Source organism: Panicum virgatum, chromosome 1K (assembly GCF_016808335.1).
Source record: "Panicum virgatum strain AP13 chromosome 1K, P.virgatum_v5, whole genome shotgun sequence".
NCBI lineage: Eukaryota > Viridiplantae > Streptophyta > Magnoliopsida > Poales > Poaceae > Panicum > Panicum virgatum.
The window spans coordinates 10772859-10795728 of record NC_053136.1 but is presented as its reverse complement, the minus strand read 5'-3'; the positions used below and the strand labels follow the sequence as shown (position 1 = coordinate 10795728).

The 22870-nt window shown below is 42.9% G+C and overlaps 1 protein-coding gene and 1 long non-coding RNA gene across 5 annotated transcripts; one reads left to right on the top strand and one right to left on the bottom strand.

Annotated features, from left to right (window-relative positions):
- Positions 1-1403: 1403 nt before the first annotated feature.
- On the bottom strand, positions 1404-5046 carry LOC120652491 (ATP-dependent RNA helicase drs1-like). The gene is made up of 6 exons (XM_039930344.1): positions 4023-5046; positions 3535-3888; positions 2974-3049; positions 2747-2838; positions 2198-2625; positions 1404-2021 (listed from the first exon to the last, which is right to left on the bottom strand). The coding sequence occupies exons 1-6, from the start codon at positions 5044-5046 to the stop codon at positions 1404-1406; spliced, it is 2592 nt and encodes an 863-aa protein (XP_039786278.1).
- Positions 5047-18491: 13445 nt separating this feature from the next.
- LOC120694154 lies at positions 18492-22769 on the top strand. 4 transcript variants are annotated; one of them, XR_005683398.1, is made up of 6 exons: positions 18492-18996; positions 19096-19284; positions 19490-19558; positions 19643-20434; positions 21120-22405; positions 22478-22769. It is a non-coding gene; the product is annotated as an uncharacterized LOC120694154 (long non-coding RNA). The 4 variants fall into 4 exon arrangements; XR_005683379.1 differs by having other exon boundaries at positions 18493-18996; positions 19392-19558; positions 21120-22769; XR_005683388.1 differs by having other exon boundaries at positions 18494-18996; positions 19487-19558; positions 21120-22769.
- Positions 22770-22870: the final 101 nt, after the last annotated feature.

The window sequence follows — 22870 nt, the reverse complement described above, 5'->3', positions numbered from 1 at the left end:
CTCCTTGTTCGCCACGCAAGTCGAAACAGTTGCTTTTCGAGCTTCGCTGTTGAGAGAACCTCGGAAGAGGCCACGGCTAAGGAAAGCAAAGTGAAAGATAAACTGAAGATATGCATGGGACTCGGGTCTCCTAACCTCTCCTCTCCCTAGTCTGTTGTCTGTACACCGTGACAGCAAAGCGCTTGTGCACATGCCGCACGCCCTTTCACCCGAGTTCTAATAGTAACAGCGTCCTCGTCAGATGTCAGCATCTTGTTTCATTTTTTTTAGGGCGTGCATCTTGTTTCATGTACAGGCCACCAAAGAGTGGACCCACAGTTCAGCGACTAAAGGAACTCAAATGGGCCTACGGGTCAGGCCCTTTATCCATTCCGAGTGGCCCGCCTAAACACCTAACCAACCCTGGGCCTTCGACTTACTGGGCCAAAAATTGCCAGCAATGCTTTGCTAACAATTTGGTCCCCTCTCATAATAATAATCTCTAACTCTATCTCTACTATTTCTATAGCAATCAATATTTCCTTGGTCCATCAATCACAATCTTAATTGGAGTCCGGATAAATCAATCTGAATCCTAATCAAAACCCGAACAAATCAATCATCCCTATAAACACGGATAATCAATTTCTCGCACAATCACAGCACAACCTGTACATGAAGTGAATGAACATAAAGTTGATAATATTACATAAATTTATCATATTACCCGTAGTAAGTATGAGCATTATACTACTACTAGTAGTAGTAGTAATAATAATAATAATTTGGTCCACCTACCGGCAGCTACTACGAAGCAACCTCATCCAGCCGGCGCTTTGCCAAGGAGATCACCACCTCTGATCAAAAAAATGTTTTACCACCAATTTGAGCCAAGGGCCGGGATTGGTTTCTACCTTGCAACATATGTTACGACTTGAATATATCTGGTACGTTTGCTACTTTGCTCTAATCAGTGGCACCTACATCATCATTTCTTAATTGCATGTTGTGCCATCACCTATTAATTAATTAATATTACTACTACCATGATCATATAAGAAGATCAAAGTATGCAACAAATTTAAACCACCACATCCGGTAAAAAGAACAGTATGATATATATAAAAAAGTTACGATCCTAGGGAACAAGGTTCAGGTTGATAGGAAAGTTTCCAGGTTTTACAACCTCGCATAAGTATCCCAAGGAGACGCAGATACTACCCGCAAAAAAAAAAAGGAGACGCAGATACTGCCTAGTTTGTTTTCCCTAGGCGAATCGGAAAAGTCTGGCTGGCCCATCACAAGAAACGGTTACATACAACAAGATCTTAGGCTAAACAATGAAAGCTCCCTTACAGCCAAGAACCTTTGTAGACGTCAAGGGCCAGTTTTGCTTCTGCGCTAGCTCCATAGCCCACCAGTGGTCATATGTTGGAGGGTAGCTCCATCAGTTGTCTATTGCAAAATTTCTGGATGTCGAAGAGGACGCGCTCATCACCAGGAGTTGCAAAGTTAATGACCACACTTCTCCTTCCATGCTGCTGTCCATTCTGCTGCTGAACACGATGGATGTACTGCATCAGTTGGGTTGGCATATCATAGTTGATGACAATTGGAACCTGCCCCGTGCTGGTGCCTCGAAGATCGGTGGCGATGAGAATAGTGGATGATCCAGACTTGAACTTCTGGATGGCAATGTCCCTGGCACGCTGGTCCATGCCATCATGACTTGCGGACACAGTGTAATGATTGCCAACTTCTTCTGTGAGTGAGATGACCTTATCCTTTGTGTTCACAAATATGATCACTTTTGTGACCTCTACAATCTTCAAAAGAGCATAAAATTTACTTAGCTTCTTCTCTTCATTATCAACTTTGAGACAGTACTGCCTGATGTCCTTCAGCTCTTCATCTCTTGGCACAATTATTATCACAGGCTTATCCATGAACCTGCGGCTAGTCTCTAGAGCTTCATTCGAAAGGGCAGTAGAGAACAAGCCGACCTGAATTTTGATTGGGAGATGCTGAATAATAGTATAGATCTGCAAGAAGATGGGTATTCATAAGTTAATGAAGTATGGACATCAGGTTGAATTATGACTATAGCAATAGCTTATATTTGGACCATGCATTCTATGTTATTAGCTAGTATGGGTTCATAGTAGTTGTATATCCATTGTGATTAGCATAATAGAGTTGGTTGGTAACAAAAACTGACCTGGTCTTTCGAACCTCCTCTGAGTAATTCATCTGCTTCATCCAAAACAAGCATTATAATGTGGTCTGGACGCAATAATGAATGCCGTTGCAGCATGCCAAGAATGCATCCAGGGGTGCCAATGAGGACCTGAACTGTACTTGAAAGAATTTGCCGGTCTGTACGGGCACTAGTTCCTCCAGTACAAGCATGAGCTTTAACACCAAGGAACCGACCAAGTGCTTCAATAACTTTCTTAGTCTCTTGTGCTGAGTTGTATGTTGGTACAAGAATCAAAGCCTGGCATTCTTCAGATGCATAATCAAGCTGATGCAGAACTCCACAGCAAAGTGTCACAGTTGTTCCAAACAAAGATTGATGGACAACACTCAGACCCTTGCATAATGGGACAATTCCTCTCTGATGGACCATGGAAGGTGTCTTCAGACCTTAAACAAAATTGCATAGGAATGGAAGATAAGTGAAAAGCGGGTCCAAGAAATGTTTCCAGTTCAGAAATAATTGCTAGTTTTGGTGTCTCAAGAAGAGAACAGATAATATATGAATTACCATATTGATAGATCCCCCTGAGTAAATTTTCGGGAAGGCCCATCTCACTGAAACTTTCATAGCTAACATTATCCTCAAAATTTTGAGGTACCCTAGATCACACCATGTACAAATTAAAGTTCAGATATATTCTTATGCGACAGTTAGTATGAATACGAATCTGATGTCTACTGAGTAAACAAATAAGCAAAAGCAAGTAGACGAACAGAAAATGTTGGATTCCATACTGTGTGCCAATTTTAGATGTATATTGTTTTACATGGAATTGAACTCTTCCTGGTCCAATGTGATCCATGCTAACACCTTCAAAAGCAGAGCCAAGCATTAGCAAAGATAACTAATAATAAAACATAATTCAAACTTCTAAGAAATGAAACTGTGTTTTACAAAATTTTATTCAAGAACATTGCCAAAGTTTAATTTTCACTAAAAGCAGTTGAGCAATACCCACATTATTACTTATATCAAGCCCATCATAGTGAAATCAGTCTTTTCAAAAAATATCTTAGCAAGAGTTAAAATACTAACATATACAAAGTGTTTTAAGATTTAGCACAGTAAAGCAAATTTATCAAAGAGGTAGAATGAAGACATAGAATTCAGATATATATTTACACTTCTGAAATTTGAAACTTGGTCTGCTGTTGTGCCTTGAAACATGTGATTTTAACAAGCTATAAATCATTAGTGAACTACATTGACGCATGTTCCATCCAAATTAAACTTATGCAATTTGTTTAAAAATTTACAAATATAGGATTAAATGCATGTGTGGGATTCTAACTCACCCTTTATGTGCGCAGTAGTGACTAATTGCGCTGTCTCAATTTTTGAACTGTCTTTTGATATTTTCTTCTCCTTAGAGTTGATTGTAGTGGCGGGTAGAATGACACTATTGTCTTCCTTCTCCCTGCATTCTCCAACCTCTTCAGACATTTTTCTTACTCCCATTAGAGTCATTTCTTCCATCTTCAGTTCCACCTTGCATTCCATTTCTGAAGCCCCAATCCTTGCAGCATTACTGCTCTCTGGACCCATTCCTTTATCTAGTTTATTCAATGAGCTTTTGTTTATTGCTTCAGTAACTTGCTGCTTCTTACTTCTCCTTGTGTATACATGCTTGATAGGAGGCTTTGATATACCTTCAAGGCAATGTAAAGAAAAAAAAAAGATCTCAGAAAACAAAAATATTGACCACATAGTTCTACAGTACCTGGTACATTCACCTATAGATGTTTATTAAGATAAAAACCTCAAGAAAATCATGGTTGTTCACCTTTGAAACGGTCTTCTTCAATCATTCTTGTTGAGTTTAGACATATCGATTGCACCCCTTCAGGTTTTGAACTTTCTATTGTTGTTTCCTTCGAGTTGTTTACTGTGGCTGCTGGAGTAGTTATTTTGTTTTCTTTGGTCTTGCCATCATGTAATCTTGACTGTTCAATACACGCCGGATCTTCCAGCAGTGTACTTTGTGCTGCTTTCAGTTCCTTTCTATGATCCTTATCTGAGGAATCTCCGAAGTCCAACACATGGTTGCCTGCTGAATTTACAGTCCTTGTGTTACGGCTGCTGGTCTCTGAATCTATTTTTGCTTCTACTGTTAACATGACCATTCTGGAAGGCCATCCAACCACGTAGTGATAGGAGAATGGAGCACCGTCAATATTTGTTAATGCTATCTTCAGACTGATAGGCTCTTTATCCCCAACTTTGAAACTTTCCTCGTCCACGTCAATCAACACTCCAAACGCGGAAGCAACTTGATATAACTCCACCCAACTTCTGTATTTTCTTGGGACCCCATACACTAAAAACCACTGTTTCATCAAATCATTACTTCCATCATGATCGCCTTCCGTCCACCTTGTTGCAGTTAATTTCACCTTCTCATCATTGAGAAATGCTTCCATGTTAGGGTTCTTTAAACAGCTAACTGCGTCGCCCTCTGAGCTGAAGGATGCTAGGAAACTCTTGCTGCATTCTCTTCTCAATACCCAGCCACCTGACAGGTTCCAAAGCTTCTGCAGCTCAACTTTCACCATACCTGGGTCCAGGTTACTGACATTAGATGTGATTAGGACGCAGTGGTGGTAAAATGTCTCCTTCTCAATCATCTCCTCAGAAGGCTGAATCATGATAAATGGAAACTTTGTAGCATAGCCAAATTGATGTGCCACTGTAACAAGCTTGTATTTTATGCTGCATTGATCCAAACTGTGCGATGTCTCATTACAAGCAAAGCACCTTTTTTGACCAGATAGTTTTTGTTCTGGCACAGCCTTCTTTTGCATGCTCATACTCTCCAGAACTTGTGAAGAAATATGCTATTGCTTTATCAACCCAAGTAATAAGTAGCTGATATCCAATGAAAAAAAAAGAGAGAGAGACCATGAGTCTAAGCTCCAGTAAGGAAAAAGAAGGGTAATATTGTATGAACTCCTAGGTACAACAAGTGAACGTTTTAGAGATCAGTACAACAAATAAGCTTTATGTTACTTACAGGTGGACTCACTATCATAAAAAATAATACTCGATCATAGAATGCGAGTTTCATGCAATTTCTCAAAACTTGGCAGAACAAAATCAAAATAGTATGCACTACTTGAACTAAAAGAAAATTGCACATGAAACAAAAAGGAGTGAACTACTTCAAAATTTCAAGAAACATCTTTGGTATCTAGAGCCAAAAAAAAAAACTTGAACACTCTCATGCTCATTCCATCAATAATACGGATGAAGATAGAAATTAACCATGCGTACACATGTTACCGTGTTACAATAACTACTAGTGATGCCTATTAATTGAACAGATCGAGCTATGTAAACAGCATCCAAAAAGAACATTGTATTATTAAACCTCCAAGCAATGACATCTAACAAAATGGTAATGATGCCAGGTAAATCAAAGTAATAAACAACTTCCCTAAAAACGACATCGATCTGCAATTAATAATGACAAACTAATAGGTACCAACAACCTAGAAGCGAAGCTCATGAACGACCAACAAATTTCACCCACTGCACGGCCGGAGCTAGACCACTCACTATCTCATGAGGACTAGATCCATATGACCCCATGCACGCCCGGATAAAACTAGAGTTCAATCGTGACAAGTGCCTATAGCTACGTCCCTGCCAGAGTGCAAGAATTCGCGTTGAGACCCAAACAGATCTAGCTTAGGGACTTGGGATCGAGCACCGATCGAGCGATGAACTAACGAAAATCCTTAGCGCAGGACGGAAGGAAATGAATCCGCCTATATATCGGCCGATTAGCCGCAGGGAATTAGGAGACGGACTCCGATCGATCCTAGCTAGCTATACTAGAGCGATCCAGGCGAGGTAGGGTTCTTCGATTCCTTACCGGCCGGCCAGCAGGTAAGCTGATCGAAGAGCTCGCGGGCCGGGCGGCGCTCGCTGGCTCCACGTACACGCCCGCGCGCGCGCGGCTGCAGCCGGCAGCAGCAAGGAGAGACGACGCGAGACGCGAGGGAGGAGGAGGCCCGGCCGGCCGGCGGCGTCCTGGCGGTTCCGCCGGAGCAGATCGCGCGTTCCGGCGGCGGCGGGGTTCTACTCCTTTCGCTCGGAGGACGGCGCCGCCGAAATGAGTAGGTCGGTCGCTGTAGCCTCCCTCGACGACGGCTTTCGCTTTTCGAATATATGAGGCCGGCGAGGGGCATTCCGGTCATTTCCCCTGAGAAATGCCAGCTCGGGTCCGCGCCCGAAAACGCGCAACGGGCAGAAATGGTGAATTTGCACTGCCACCAACCGCAGGTCAGGTAACTCAAAAAAAAAAAACCCGCAGGTCAGGAGGGCGGCATTTTTGAAATCGGCAAATATTCTGAGCGGCATTTCGTTCTGAACTAGGAAAGTGAATAATTTGAGCGGCAGTTTTGAAACAGCCAAATACTTTGGGCGGCGGCATTCAAAGAATTCCAAAAATGAAATTCGATCCCACACTAGTGTGAGCGCGAGTAATATATATTATATATAAATTAAACAAACAAACAAATGGTCGGTGATGGGATGGAAATTGCGTGGATGTGCTCACCGATAGATATAAAAACACCGTTTTAAGCAACTATACTATACTACAGCATCCCTATATTTTATTGATGCTGAATTTGCAACCAACAGCAAGTCACAAGAGCAGCATTTATAAAATCATTGTTTGTTTATACACAGCCTTTTAGCCCATGTACATGCCGTGTAAGAGCAAGTAATATAGAAGACTACAAGTAGGCTAAATGCTGAATTCTACGTGGAGAAGAGAGAAGGGAGGAAAGAAAAGAAAGCGGGCGTTCTACTCCCTGTACGTGGGCCCGTATGCACTAAACTGCTGACATACAGCAGTAGTGGGCTCAGAAACGGGCAGAAAGGCACATATTGTAACACTCATGTGTTAATCCTCTGTAATTAAATTAATTACGGCCATTAGTTTCAAACGACGCGACAAATCACTAAACCAAATTTTTTCTTGTCAGCTTGGGCCGGATCGATCTGACCGGTCGGGGCAACCGGTCTGACCGGTTGAACCGATTTCAACCGTTCTGGTCCCCACAACATTTAAATCACTCTCTCTCTCTCTCCTACTCACCAACTCACTCATCCTCACCACGCCCAGCTCCCTCTCTCCCCGAGCTTCCCTCTCCCAAAAATCCCTCACCCCAAAGCCATTCCAAGACTTGGGGAAGCTTCAATCAGCTTGGTGGATCATCTTCTCCACGATTCCCTCCTTGGGTGCAGTGGATCCAAGTTCTTAGCAAGGGAAAAAGCTCATCCAAGGTATTCTAGCTTGTGATGGTTTGATCTCTCGTTCTAGATGATTTAAGGTGATTTCCTCCGGTCAAACAACTCCATTTACGTCCCTGCACTAGATCCTAGATGTGTTTTGTTTCTGGTGGGCAATTTTCGTCGCGCCAAGAGTTCCAGTTTTTGGTCTGGATAGGACCAGTCTGACCGGTCAGGTGGACTGGTCTGACCGTTGTGGCTATGGCTGAGGGGGTTCAATGCGGGGTTGTTGGTGCAAATAATTAGAAATTTATTTGGGTTGTTGGTTACCTGTAAACTTTATAATTCATGCATGCATTCTCATGACATATACATATGCACACGTGTAGCAGCCGCGGCGGAGGAGGTCGTGTACGAGGTGGTTGCGGAGCCACAGGAGCTGCTAGAACAAGCCTAGCAGGAGGAGAGGCGTGAGAACTAGGCCCAAGGCCTAGTTGACCCCGGTGTTGAGCAACAGTCTCAAGGCAAGCCCCGGTGCATGATCTACTATTTTAAATTATGCCATCACTATATATTTATTACTAGTGCATTACGTTTCAGAAACTGTTTGGAACCCTAGTTGCATGATCCCTAGGTTCCCTTGAGTTATACTAGTATGTATAGGACGATAGTAATGCCATGCTAAATAGGACTCGTTAGAAGTCGAGTAATCTCATGTTACTCGCAAGATATAGGAAGTATTTATGTTCCACTACATGAGTATTAAATTCTAAAATGGAAAGTAGGGGATGGGAGACTGGGTGGGGCTATGTGTAGCTCCATCTGTGTTGCTTAAGGACCATTCCGTTGTTGGCTGTGCTGATCGGAGATTGAACAGTACTAACCACTTGTCGGGAGTAGGAGGTAGTCGAAACCGGTAAACCTAGTACTGCCTTGCTTCAAAAGTACAGAACTTCATCACCACCCCTTAGGGCGAGTCGAGTGGCCTCGGAGAATTGGGATGCATGTATTTACTTTTGGTGGTCTCTCGTAGGGCTCGGCTGACTATATGAAGGTGGGGCGGTTCTGTAGTTTGAGGCGGGGAGGGCAAATGTTGGTGCGTGTGGTCCGACGGGGCTATGCGTGCCGTGTTGGTTAGGTCCACCTTGCAAGGTTAAATCGAATCGATTCACCGTATCTCGCGGTTATGAGAGCCTTGATCTCTTGGTCACATCGTAGAAAGTAAGTGGAATAAAATAAGATGAACTGCAATGAGGGGTGACATAACTTAATTAATGTTTTATTCATCAAGATTGCTATAGAGATTTGCAAAACATAGCGGATTAGTAAACTTTATTGATATAAAGTGGAGCTAAAATTTGGAAAAGAAGGACCCACTTTTAGTTGCTTTTTCCGCAAAAATTAACCACCAGCCAGAAAGCCTTGCATGTCTAGATATGTAGGCTAAGTATACCCAATAGTCGGGTTAAGTCTTGCTGAGTATTAGTTGCTCAGGACTTTTGTTGAAACAATTATTTCAGGACACTCGGACGTTGACTTCTGCCCCTGCTGTGTCAAGTTCATCCGCCGGGACGCAGAGGGGTGGGAGGTGGTAGAGCGAGACCCTTAGGTTAGGGAGTTGGCGGATTGCACACTTGAGGGCAGAGTGTGCAGCCCCTCAGTTTGTTTAGACCGGTCTGACCGGTCAGTGGACCGGTATGACCAGTGGTTAGGATAGGTCGAGGGGTACCAGTCTGACCGGTTGTGCAGGACCAAAACCAGAGTTAGCAGAGTATTGTAATTTCTTTTATGTTTTTAGCCTTGGTCCCTTTGTTGTAAAATCGTAAGATTTTCGGTTTATGTAAATTAGGTATGTATTTGAATTCGGTTTGTAAAACTTAAAGTTTCTATCACGTGTTACTTTAGTATTTTCAAGTAATTGTTGTGCTTGTACTATCTGCTCGGTTTGTAAAACTTAAAATTTCTATCGCGTGTTACTTTAGTATTTTCAAGTAATTGTTGTACTTGTACTATCTGCGCCCGTCTTCGCGTGGGACTACCGGTGTTGTTTCAATCGGGCCGTGGGTTGAGAAAGGACCGTCAAATTAAACAATTAAGCTAATGCGCTTGATGTGTTCAAATGACGGCCATTACACTTAATTTAGAGTTTTAATTTGGCGGTTCCGTCACAACTGGTATCAGAGCTGAAACGCATCGAGGATGGTACAAGCATGACTAATTTAAGGTTTTGCAAATTAAAAATGAGTTTTTAATTTGGGATAAAAGTCATTTAGTGGTATGGTTGGTATTAGTTGTAATAAGCCCTATGTAGTAAGTAGTGATCGAGTGTAGTAGATGGGTGTTTTGTTAAAGAGGAGGACGTAAGACCTCTTGCATCATATCATTGTATTTTTCGGTTGCCTTTGAAAGTTTGACATAGAAGTTCATGCATCATGGCATTCATTAATTTCAATTGTATTATGAATTGTGTATGGGTGGTCACCCAAGTCTTAGCACTGATAGTTTTTGGGTTTCTAGGTGGAGACCAGTCTGATCGGTCTTGGCCACCGGTCCGACCGGTTTATCCAAGTCGAGCCACATAGTGCCATGCAGTTGGGCCGCACAGCGCCATGCAGACCGGTCTGACCGGTTGGTGCAGACAGAACCCTTTATAACGCGTTCAAATGTTTTATTTTCTGCGCCTTCTTTCATGATTCGAATATTAGTTGCTGTCATGATTATTTTTATGTAATCAGGATAAGGTAACTAATTCAATCATGGTTGAATGCAGAATGACGGACCCACCGGCACCTCCCGATTTGGCCAGGCCATTGCGGCAAGCAGACGGCACTCCCCCGCCAGCTTGTGGAGCAGGGGGGCAGCACCGCGGCCTGGACGTAACCATCCACCGCCTGTTCCTGGATATGAGGAATTCCTGGGCACTCAACCGCCGCTTTTTCACATAGCGGATGAGCCACTAGAAGCAGATAGCTGGCTCCGGACCATAGAGTCCAAGTTCACCTTGCACCCCTACAATGACAATGACAAGACAGGATTTGCAGCTTAGCAGCTCAGGGGTCCCGCATGCACATGGTGGGATAACCATGTGACCATATTCCCTGCGGGTACTCAGTTTTCGTGGGCACAATTTAAAGAAGCTCACAGAGTTTCTGGCACTGAAGCAGGGCAACAACAGTGTGATGCAGTATGCCCAGGACTTCAGCACTTTGTCTCAATTTGCTGGGTATCATGTGGATACTGATGAGAAGAAGCAAGCTTGTTTCAAGCAGAGGCTTAGCAGCAAGCTCCAAGATCACCTGGCAATGATTAAATTTGACACTTTCAGTGAGCTAGTCAATGGGGCTATCATTCAGGAGGACGCCCATCTGGCTCATAAAGCAGAGAAAAAGAGAAAGGCACCGCAGCGGGATCTTCTAGCAGCGCTCTCCAGAGGTTTCGCCTGGTGCAGTCGGGCCCACAGCGAGCTCCCTTTCAGCACCAGCCTGTGTATGGGTCACCACAGCAGCAGTGGGGGTATCGGCCACCTCAGTATACACAGCCACCGGGGACAGTCAGGCCTCCTGTTCCTCAGCAGAATGAGCAGAAGGTTTGGGTACCGCAGCAGGGGGTGCGCCCAAATTTATTTCCATGCTACAACTGTGGACAAGTTGGTCATTTTGCACGGAGTTGCCCGATGCCACCTAAGCATGTTCAGAGTTCCAATCAACAGAATCAGAAGGGCAAGGTGGCTCACTTCAAATCCAGGCACGTGCACTACACCACCCTTGAGGGTATTCCAGAGGGAGCTCCAGTGATGACGAGTATGTTTTCCATAAATGATCAACCCGTTACTGTGTTGTTTGACTCGGATGCATCTCACACCTTTATTAGTAAAGAGTGTGCTACTAGACTTGGGCTGGGCATAGAAAACATATCGAAGCCATATCATATTCATTCACCCGGGGGTCAATTGATAACCAATCAAACTACCAAGCAAGTCCCTCTACAGCTTCAAGGAAAATTTTGTACTACCCATTTGATCATGTTACCAACCCAGAAAGTGGATATCATCATCAGTATGAATTGGATGAAATTTCATGGGATTATTCTGAACACTTCATCACGTACGGTGCATGTAAATTCTCATATCCATGGTTCTATGACCTTACGTCTTATGAGCCCTACACCGTTGACCCATATGGTGAACCATGTCGAGGACAAGAAGCTAGCTGACATACCAGTGGTATGTGAATACCCAGATGTTTTTCCGGACGAATTACCAGGAATACCGCCGGATCGCAAAGTTGAATTTGCCATCGAGTTGCAACCGGGAACGGCACCAATTTCCCGAAGACCTTATCGGATGCCACCCAATGAATTGGCAGAGTTAAAGAAACAATTGCAAAAATTGCTTCATAAATGTTATATTCATCCTAGCACTTCACCGTGGGGCTGCCCTGCACTCTTTGTTAAAAAGAAAGATCAGAGCCTCAGAATGTGCGTGAACTATCGGCCCTTAAATGCCGTCACCATCAAGAACAAGTATCCTCTGCCCCGAATTGATATTCTATTTGATCAGTTAGTCGGGGCTAAGGTATTCTCAAAATTTGATCTTCACTCGGGCTATCACCAGATCAAGATTCGAGCTGAGGATATCCCCAAGACGGTCTTCTCTACCAGATATGGACTCTATGAGTATCTGGTCATGTCATTTGGGTTGACAAACACCCCAGCACATTTCATGTATCTGATGAACTCGGTTTTTATGCTCGAATTGGATAAATTTGTCGTGGTTTTCATTGACGACATTCTTATATATTCCAAGAATGAAGAAGAACATGCATAGCATCTTCACATTGTTCTCCAGCGTCTTAGAGAGCACAAATTATATGCAAAGTTTAGCAAATGTGAATTTTGTCTCAAAAAGGTTCAATTCTTGGGCCATATTATCTCTGAGGTTAGTATTTCTATTGATACTAGTAAGATTCAGGATGTCCTGAATTGGCAGGCACCTACATCTGTTTTAGAGATTCGCAGTTTCTTTGGGCTAGCAGGTTATTATCGCCGGTTTGTACCAGACTTCTCCAAAATTGCTAAGCCCATGACTGAATTGCTTAAGAAGGGGATAAGATTCCACTAGGACGACAAGTGCGAGCAGGCTTTTCAGGCTTTGAAAACGCTCTTAACGTCGGCCCCTGTTTTGGCTCAGCCGGATGTTACTCGACTGTTTGATGTGTATTGTGATACATCAGGTGCGAGTTTCCGCTGTGTTCTCATCCCTGTTTTGACTCAGCCGGCTATTATTCGGCCTTTGATTCTTATTGTAATGCATTAGGTACGGGTCTCAGCTGTGTCCTCATGCAAGATCAACGGGTGATTGCTTATGCTTCCAGAGCCCTCAGGCGACATGAGGAGAATTATGCTACTCACGATTTGGAACTGGCAGCAGTGGTGCATGTATTAAAGATCTGGCATCATTATCTTCTGGGCAATTCTGTTCATATATACTCAGACCACAAGAGTCTTAAGTATATCTTCACCCAGAGCGAGCTAAATTTGCGCCAGAGACCGTGGTTAGAATTGATCAAAGATTATGACCTGGAGATTCATTATCACTCGGGTAAGACAAATGTTGTTGCCGATGCATTGAGTCGCAAGGCGAGTTGTAGCTGCGTCTCAACTACAATTTTGCATGAAACTTTGTGCCATGAAATAGAGAAGATGAATTTGGCCATTGTAGCAGAGGGTACACTTACCAACTTTATCCTCACTCCAACACTTCGAGATCAAATTATTGCTGCTCAGAAAAGTGATGTGGGCATGGGCAAGATTAGACAAAAACTCAGTGAAAATGATCCCAGGGTTCAATGTTTTCATCAAGATAATGAGGGAGTTTTATGGTTTAAGACTCGCTTAGTGGTACCTAAAGACCTTGAGCTACGGAAGTTAATTCTTGACGAAGCTCATCTCTCTAGGTATTCTATCCATCCATGTAGTAATAAAATGTACAAAGACTTGAAGCAGCGTTTCTGGTGGACAAGGATGAAATGGGAAGTTGCCAAGTATGTATCATAATGTGACATTTGCCGGAGGGTTAAAGCAAGCCATTTGAAGCCCGCCGGTATGCTTCAACCTTTGAATATTCCAGCAGGAAAATGGGAGGATGTCAGTATGGATTTTATTGTCAGACTACCCAATATCTCTAAAGGGTATGATTCTATTTGGGTAATAGTTGATCGATTTACAAAGGTTGCTCATTTTCTTCTGGTAAAGACCTCCTATACGGCAAGGCAATATGCTCAGCTATACCTAGACCGTATTGTAAGTCTCCATAGGATTCCCAAAACTATTATTTCGGATCATGGTGCACAATTCATTATACGGTTCTGGGAACAATTCCATGCCGCTTTAGGTACACAGTTGATCTGCAGTTCAGCTTATCATCCTCAGACCGATGGTCAAACCGAGAGAATTAATCAAATTCTAGAAGATATGCTGCGGGCCTGTGTACTCTCTTATAGTAAGAAATGGGATGAGTGTCTGCCACTCGCTGAATTTTCTTACAATAATATCTATCAAGAAAGTATCAGAATGGCAACCTTTGAAGCCTTGTATGGACGGAGATGTAGGACTCCATTGAATTAGTCAGAAGCCGATGAGCGGAATTTCTTTGGGCCCGATTTGGTTGGCGAGGCAGAAGATCAGGTTTGTCTTATACAGACAAATTTGAAAGGCGCTCAATTTCGCCAAAAGAGCTATGCAGATAAGAGACGCTGGCCCCTGACATTTGAAGTTGGGGATCATGTTTACCTTCGGGTGTCTCCCATGAAGGGTATTCAACGGTTTGGAGTACGGGGAAAGTTAGCACCCCATTATATTGGTCCTTTTTCTATCATTGAACGGTGTGGACCGGTGGCATATCGTGTGGAGTTCCCCCACATTTGTCTGCGGTCCACAATATCTTTCATATGTCCCAACTCAGAAAGTGCCTCCGAGTTCCGACTGACGTTGTTGAGATGGAGAATTTACAGTTGGAGCCTGATCTCGTCAATCCAGAGCATCCTGAGAAGATTGTTGATCACAAGACTCGAGTCACTCAAAATCACACCAGCAACTTCTATAAGGTGCAATGGAGTAATCACTCCGAGCGGGAAGCTACTTAGGAAACGGAGGACTTTGTTCAGTCTAAATGTCCTGAATTGCTACAAGCCTATCAAGGTACTCACCAATTTTCATCTTTTCAATTTCGCACCTCCATTAAATCTCGGGACGAGATTTCTTTTAGGGGGAAGATTATAACACCCAGGTGTTAATCCTTCGTAATTAAATTAATCACGGCCATTAGTTTCAAGTGACGCGACAAATCACTAAATCAAAATTTTTCTTGTCAGCTTAGGCCGGACCGATCTGACCGGTTGAACCGATTTCAACCGTTCTGAGTCCCACAACATTTAAATCTCTCTCTCTCTCTCTCTCTCTCTCTCTCTCTCTCTCTCCCTCACCAACTCACTCATCCTCACCACGCCCAGCTCCCTCTCACCCCGAGCATCCCTCTCCCAAACCCTTTCTCCAAAAAATCCCTCACCCCAAAGCCATTCCAAGGCTTGGGAAAGCTTCAATCAGCTTGGTGGATCATCTTCTCCATGATTCCCTCCTTGGGGTGCAGTGGATCCAAGTTCTTAGCAAGGGGAAAAGCTCATCCAAGGTATTCTAGCTTGTGATGGTTTGATCTCTCGTTCTAGATGATTTAAGGTGATTTCCTCCGGTCAAACAACTCCATTTACGTCCCTGCACTAGATCCTAGATGGGTTTTGTTTCTGGTGGGCGATTTTCGTCGTGCCAAGAGTTCCAGTTCTTGGTCTGGATAGGACCGGTTTGACCGGTCAGGTGGACCGGTCTGACCGGTGTGGCTATGGCAGAGGGGGTTCAATGTGGGGTTGTTGGTGCAAATAATTAGAAATTTATTGGGGTTGTTGGTTACCTGTAAACTTTATAATTCATGCATGCATTCTCATGACATATGCATATGCACACGTGTAGCAGCTGCGGCAGAGGAGGTTGTGTACAGGAGCTGCTAGAGCAAGCCCAGCAGGAGGAGAGGCGTGAGAACCAGGCCCAAGGCCCAGTTGACCCCGGTGTTGAGCAGCAGTCTCAAGGCAAACCCCGGTGCATGATCTACTATTTTAAATTATGCCTCACTATATATTTATTACTTGTGCATTACATTTCAGGAACTGTTTGGAACCCTAGTTGCATGATCCCTAGGTTCCCTTGAGTTATACTAGTATGTATAGGACGATAGTAATGCCATGCTAAATAGGACTCGTTAGAAGTCGAGTAATCTCCTGTTACTTGCAAGATATAGGAAGTATTTATGTTCCACTACATGAGTATTAAATTCCAAAATGGAAAGTAGGGGATGGGAGACTGGGTGGGGCTATGTGTAGCCCCATCTGTGTTGCTTAAGGACCGTTTCGTTATTGGCTGTGCTGATCGGAGATTGAACAGTACTAACCATTTGCCGGGAGTAGGAGGTAGTCGAAACCGGTAAACCTAGTACTGCCTTGCTTCAAAAGTACAGAACTTCATCACCACCCCTTAGGGCGAGTCGAGTGGCCGCGGAGAATTGGGATGTATGTATTTACTTTTGGTGGTCTCTCGTAAGACTCAGCTAACTATATGAAGGTGGGGCGGTTCTATAGTTTGAGACGGGGAGGGGAAGAGTTGGTGCGTGTGGTCCGACGGGGCTATGCGTGCCGTGTTGGTTAGGTCCACCTTGTAAGGTTAAATCGAATCGATTCGACGTGTCTCGCGATTATGAGAGCCTTGATCTCTTGGTCACATCGTAGAAAGTAAGTGGAATAAAATGAGATGAGCTGCAATGAGGGGTGACATAACTTAATTAATGTTTTGTTCACCAAGATTGCTATAGAGATTTGCAAAGCATAGCGGATTAGTAAACTTTATTGATATAAAGTGGAGCTAAATTTTGGAAAAGAAGGACCCACTTTTAGTTGCTTTTTCCGCAAAAATTAACCACCAGCCAGAAAGCCTTGCATGTCTAGATATGTGGGTTAAGTATACCCAATAGTCGGGTTAAGTCTTGCCGATTATTAGTTGCTCAGGGCTTTTGTTGAAACAATTATTTTAGGACACCCGGACGTTGACTTCTGCCCCTGCTGTGTCAAGTTCTTCCGCCGGGATGCAGAGGGGTGGGAGGTGGCGGAGCGAGACCCTTAGGTTAGGGAGTTGGCGGATTGCACACTTGAGGGCAGAGTGTGCAGCCCCCCAGTTTTGTTTAGACTGGTCTGACCGGTCAGTGGACCGGTCTGACCGGTTGTTAGGATAGGCCGAGGGGTACCGGTCTGACCAGTTAGACGAACCGGTCTGACCGGTTGTGCAGGACCAGAACTAGAGTTAGCAGAGTGTTGTAATTTCTTTTATGTTTTTAACCTTGGTCCCTCTGATGTAAAATTGTAAGATTTTCGGTTTATGTAAATTAGGTATGTATTTGAACTCGGTTTGTAAAACTTAAAGTTTCTATCGCGTGTTACTTTAGTATTTTCAAGTAATTATTGTGTTTGTACTATCTGCGCCCGCCTTCGCGTAGGACTACCGGTGTTGTTTCGATCGGATCGTGGGTTGAGAAACGACCATCAAATTAAACCATTAAGCTAATGCGCCTGATGTGTTCAAATAACGGTCATTACGCTAAATTTAGAGTTTTAATTTGGCGGTTCTGTCACAGTAGCCGGCTGCCCAGCGGGATTATTAGCCCTGCTCTAAACACTACACACTGGCTAGCCGCGTCAGTTTAATCAGTTGATTACCCGTTTAATGACCGTTTAATCTGTTTAATTGACCGTGTAGTCCGAATAAATAGCTAAATGGTAGGCAACCGACTGTTTAGCGTTTACTGTTTAGACTAACACTGTATAAAATAGGCAAATATTTTGAGTGGCATTATGAAAATTCAAAACGAAATCCCCGAGTCTCGTGCGAATCCCCGATGATGTATTGGTGTTAGAATTGTTCCAAAAATCCAAAACAGAAATGGTCTCAAGACATATTCAGACTTCGGATAACCTTCGTCTGTATTGCTTCTTGTGGGAACCCACGACGTCGGGAGTATAAACGTGTAGAGTGAGTCTACAATTCGGTGCTTGCGTACTACTGAAATAGATATGTTTAGATGTTTGAAATTGGGTACGTTCTTCGAATTTGAATACCACTAATGATGAGAATTAATACAATGACAGGGCATCCGATGCAATACAAGAATCGATACAAACAGCTCTCCCTAAAATAGGCAATGTAAAATCAATACTAAAACTGCCTTTTAAACTCTCTTGGTGAATTGCTTCCTGGTCGTTCTTAGGCTAATTTGAGAACTAAAGTTTTGTTCTTAAATTAGCTCTATAAAATTTAGCCTCTAGAATTGTTTAGATCCATGGATTAATTTGAGGACTAAATATGTATTTTAATCATTAGCTATGTATGGGGTGAGAAAAAAAGTAACTATTTAGTGGGACTCACGCAGAAATAGCCCCAATAAGCATCTTTTGGAGTGGCTAATTTTTTAGAGGTGCTAATTCACTTTAGAGTTCCACTTATTTAGATCTATCTTTTCTCTATCTTTACTATAAAAAAGAAAGGCTAAGAGTGACGTTTTTTTAGCGGTCGGTCTGCCTGCAGCCCTGTTTGGTTCGGCTTCCGCGATGCTTTTGAGCGGAAGAAGCAGAAAAATCCCGCCGAACAGGTTGCGGCCGACGCGCGTTTAGCAGTCGCGCTCGGCAAAAAAGCAGAAAAATGAACTGCGCGCCGCGAGAAGTGAGGGAAGGGCCGCGTTTCGTTTAAACGCATCGCGGGCCTGCGTCTTTCGTCTTTCGTCATTTGGATTTGGTCCCGTCCGCCGCTCCCGTAGTCTCTGTTAAAAAAAAAAGGATCTCATCGACTCATCCCTCTCGCACTCCCGCCGTCCTCCGCCCGCCGCCGCCTCGCGCGCGTCCTCCGCCTGCCGCCGCGCGCGCGGCGACAGGCGTTGGATCCCGCGCCGCCCGCCGCCCTCCCCCTCCTATCCGTCTCCTGTGCCGCGCACTCTCGGCACCCCCTCCGCCGGCGCGCCGCCTCCGTCCCCTCCTCCGCCAATCCCTCCACCACTGTCCCCGCTGCTGTGCGCCGTCGCGATTCCGTGGGAAGCTGCTACCCCCCGCAGTCGTAACCACGCGCCTTCAGGCCTCCCCCGCTGCCATGCGCCGTCCAGACCACGGGCGTGCATCGAGCCGTCCCCTAATCCCGGCGCGTGAGCAGCTGGTGGATCGAGCCGGCCGGCGGAGTCCCAGCCACGCGCAGCAACTAATGTGGGACCTTCCCTGGCATAAGAACACGTAAACATCGTCGCCGCTGGCCCCGCTGTCCTTGGCTAGAAGAAGTTCCATACGACGCCAGCTGCTGACAACGGACACAAGCTAGCACGGCTAGGATGCCGTCGCAAGAAGATGAAGCGGTGCCCCAGATCTACTAATCACAAGGCTGAGGTACGCCGATTCCATCTACTAATCAGCACGCAAGTCAGTGTTTCCTTCCATTGTATCCTTGATTTGGACACACCCATACTGGGTGCTGGTTATGTGCAGACGGTGGTGCAGGCAGCTTGTAGGAATGTAGGGGAGATGACTGATTTACATCTACCCCTTCTCAGACCTATGCTGTTGATGCCGGTCGTTGAGGAGGTACCCAGTGCACATTTTGCCCTTGTCAAATAATGCATGCCTGCAACTACAGTAGCAAGCAAGGTACCCACCTGACGATTTCACAGTTTGCAGGTTAGTACCTTTTACTTTGTTGATTTTTTTTTGCAAACAGTAAGTAGTAAAATCAGTTATAGACGATACTATATGCTTTAAATTTTTTTTCTCTTACTTTTTTGCAGAGTGTCCATACTACCAATTTGTGAAAATGGTTAATAAAATATGATTGTATATTTATTGATTCGCCTCTACCTTATGTTTGGGTCTTTGTAATTAGCAGGTTCAGTTCTTGATGATAGGAAGCAAGAGCAGCACAACGAGGCAACTGATCAGCTCCCAAAAAGCAAAGGTACTATTTCAGATAAACTAAAATATACATTGCTGCATATATAATAAATTTGCTGACATCATGTCGTATGATGTTGTTTCTCAGATCATTCCTCCAGCCAGCTAGACCATTTAGTTCGTTTCTTCCATGTAGGTTAGTTTGTGCCTCTATTACTGAAGAAATTAGTTTTCCTTCTGCATTGCTTACGCTAAAGCAACATATTCTTTTCATCACTTTTCTTATGCTGGTCATTTATTTTTACTCCTTTACTATATATGTTTTTGTCGCATCACTGTGTTGCTACAGTTTTAAGCTATTCAAGTATAGCAGCTTTGTATTCCTTTTTTATATTATTTTTGATATGCTAAAATCATATTGATCATATTCTTTTGTCCAATCTAAAGATGCTGCCAAAATAATTAGCATGGGCTCTTAGAAATTGAAACTATGCTATTTTGGCAGACGTAGCTGATTTCTTTCCATGGGCTAAAGAGGTTTCAGTGTTATATGACCCAAGCATGCAAAAATAGAAAAAAAATTTGTCATTGTTCTTCTCTGTAGCTTGCATTTGGACCGGTAATGCGGTACATGTAGCAGATTCCAAAGACGGTCACCAGGTTATAGACTTATTGCAGGCAGCTGACTTTTGTTTAGAGGTATATACACAGTAGCTGATTTTCTTGATCTGCTTAAGTTTCCTTGTCTACTCAGTGATAGTTGATCTTGGGACATTGCAATAAGTCACTTTGTCAGCTAACTTTGTCTTTCATGGGGCTCTAGAGATGAAATAGTGAAGCTGTTAAAATGATGAAAGCAAATAATAAATCAGGCAATGCAACTATGGAAGAGAAATGATATCATTTATTCTGTTATTTTTTTCTTTCATAATAGCATCAGGTAAAAGCAACAAGTAAGCAACCATTGCCAGTGGTCATTTATTTTTACTCCTTTACTATATATGTTTTTGTCGCATCACTGTGTTGCTACAGTTTTAAGCTATTCAAGTATAGCAGCTTTGTATTCCTTTTTTTATATTATTTTTGATATGCTAAAATCATATTGATCATATTCTTTTGTCCAATCTAAAGATGCTGCCAAAATAATTAGCATGGGCTCTTAGAAATTGAAACTATGCTATTTTGGCAGACGTAGCTGATTTCTTTCCATGGGCTAAAGAGGTTTCAGTGTTATATGACCCAAGCATGCAAAAATAGAAGAAAAAAATTGTCATTGTTCTTCTCTGTAGCTTGCATTTGGACCGGTAATGCGGTACATGTAGCAGATTCCAAAGACGGTCACCAGGTTATAGACTTATTGCAGGCAGCTGACTTTTGTTTAGAGGTATATACACAGTAGCTGATTTTCTTGATCTGCTTAAGTTTCCTTGTCTACTCTGTGATAGTTGATCTTGGGACATTGCAATAAGTCACTTTGTCAGCTAACTTTGTCTTTCGTGGGGCTCTAGAGATGAAATAGTGAAGCTGTTAAAATGATGAAAGCAAATAATAAATCAGGCAATGCAACTATGGAAGAGAAATGATATCATTTATTCTGTTATTTTTTTCTTTCATAATAGCATCAGGTAAAAGCAACAAGTGAGCAAGCACAACAGGGGAGCCAAATTTCCATTCTGCATTTCACTTTTACCATATTGACTTATGCTTTATCATCAGGTGTTATTCTGATTATGTAGTAAAACTACTGGGCAACAAGATATGAATTGTTGCATCAGGTGAGACAGCTTATCCTGGTAGCAACTGTCCTACATTGAGCAGGGGGAAAGGAAGTACTGGTTGCAGGTATTAACCATTGCCAGTTGCTTACTTCTGTAATATTCGGAAATATTTTCGTTGGAGTATTCCTGACTCCTGTAAAAGTAAGGTCATCTCATATATGCTGGTTACGTAGCTGAATATTCGTAACTATTTTCATTAGAACATTTGGAGCAAATGAATTTTGTAAACAAACTACAGCTGTTGTCATGTGTGAAATCTTGGGGCACAATGACACAACTTACATGCCCATCTTTTTCCTTGTTCTGTGATGGAGTTTTTTTACAATGCCTCAGTGGCCATCTTACATATATATGTACAGATTTCTGAAATTTTCCATTGGAACACATGATTTGTTGCATCAGGTATTGGTCACAAGTATTAACCACAGTCAAATCCATATTTTAAGAAAAAAACAGACTGAACTCATGACCGTTCTTTTACTGGCCAATTTTGTTGTTGCTTAACATGCGCTTACATGGCTGTGGTCAGTCTTCATCACGGTCAAATGCGCTTGATGCGATTTAGTGTTCTAAGGAACCTTTTAAGATTGGTATATACTATATGAGAAATTTTTTACCAGTCACAGTGACCATCTTACATATTTATGTACAGTTTTCTGAAATTTTTCATCAGAACACATGATTTGTTGCGTCAGGTATTGGTCACAGGTATTAACCACTGCCAAATCCATATTTTAGGGGGAAAAAAACAAACTGAACTCCATGACCGTTCTTTTACTTGCCAATTTTGTTGTTGCTTAACATGCATTTACATGGCTGTGGTCTGTCTTCATTACGGTCAAATGCGCTTGATGCGATTTAGTTGTTCTAAGGAGCCTTTTAAGATTGGTATATACTAAATGAGATAAATTATTTATGGAATTAGTCTTGTGATTATTGTTTTTCTAATTTGGAAAGAACTGATAAGGGCATAGTGCTTATGTATAGCTCATAGCAGTGTAATTTTCCATTGTCACATTGGGGCATTTGCCATACTTAAATCTCATAATTTGAGAATGTATTTGGCGTAGATGGATTTTAGTGGAACTCAACAGTTTCTTCCCTTTGGTGGCTGAATGCACGTATGCCTAATAGTATGTGATCGTTGTCATTTTTCATGTCCCATGCTAAAAATACTAGAAAACATTCTAATTCTCTTTTGTCAGATCACAACTTGTGCCATCAAAATCATCGCAAGCCAATAGGTTTTCTGGTGGCGATTCAACTTTCAACTAACGGAGGTGATATCAATTCACGAAGACGTATCCAAATAAAGGTATGGGAACGGGAAGTTGGCTGTATTTGCAAATGAGCTACACATATTGTTGCATTGAATGTAATTATTACTGTTTGAGTAGCCACCATGGATATTGCAATGGTAAACATATTATTGTTTTGTTCCCATAAGATGCCAAGTACGAATTCTAAAGTATGCAAGTATGGTTGGTGCTTATGAGATTCTCCGTGCAGCTCAAAACATGTTAAAATTAACATATATATTTTCCATATGCTTCATGTATTGCGTTAGAAATTCTTTTCAGTTCCCGTAGCAACGCACG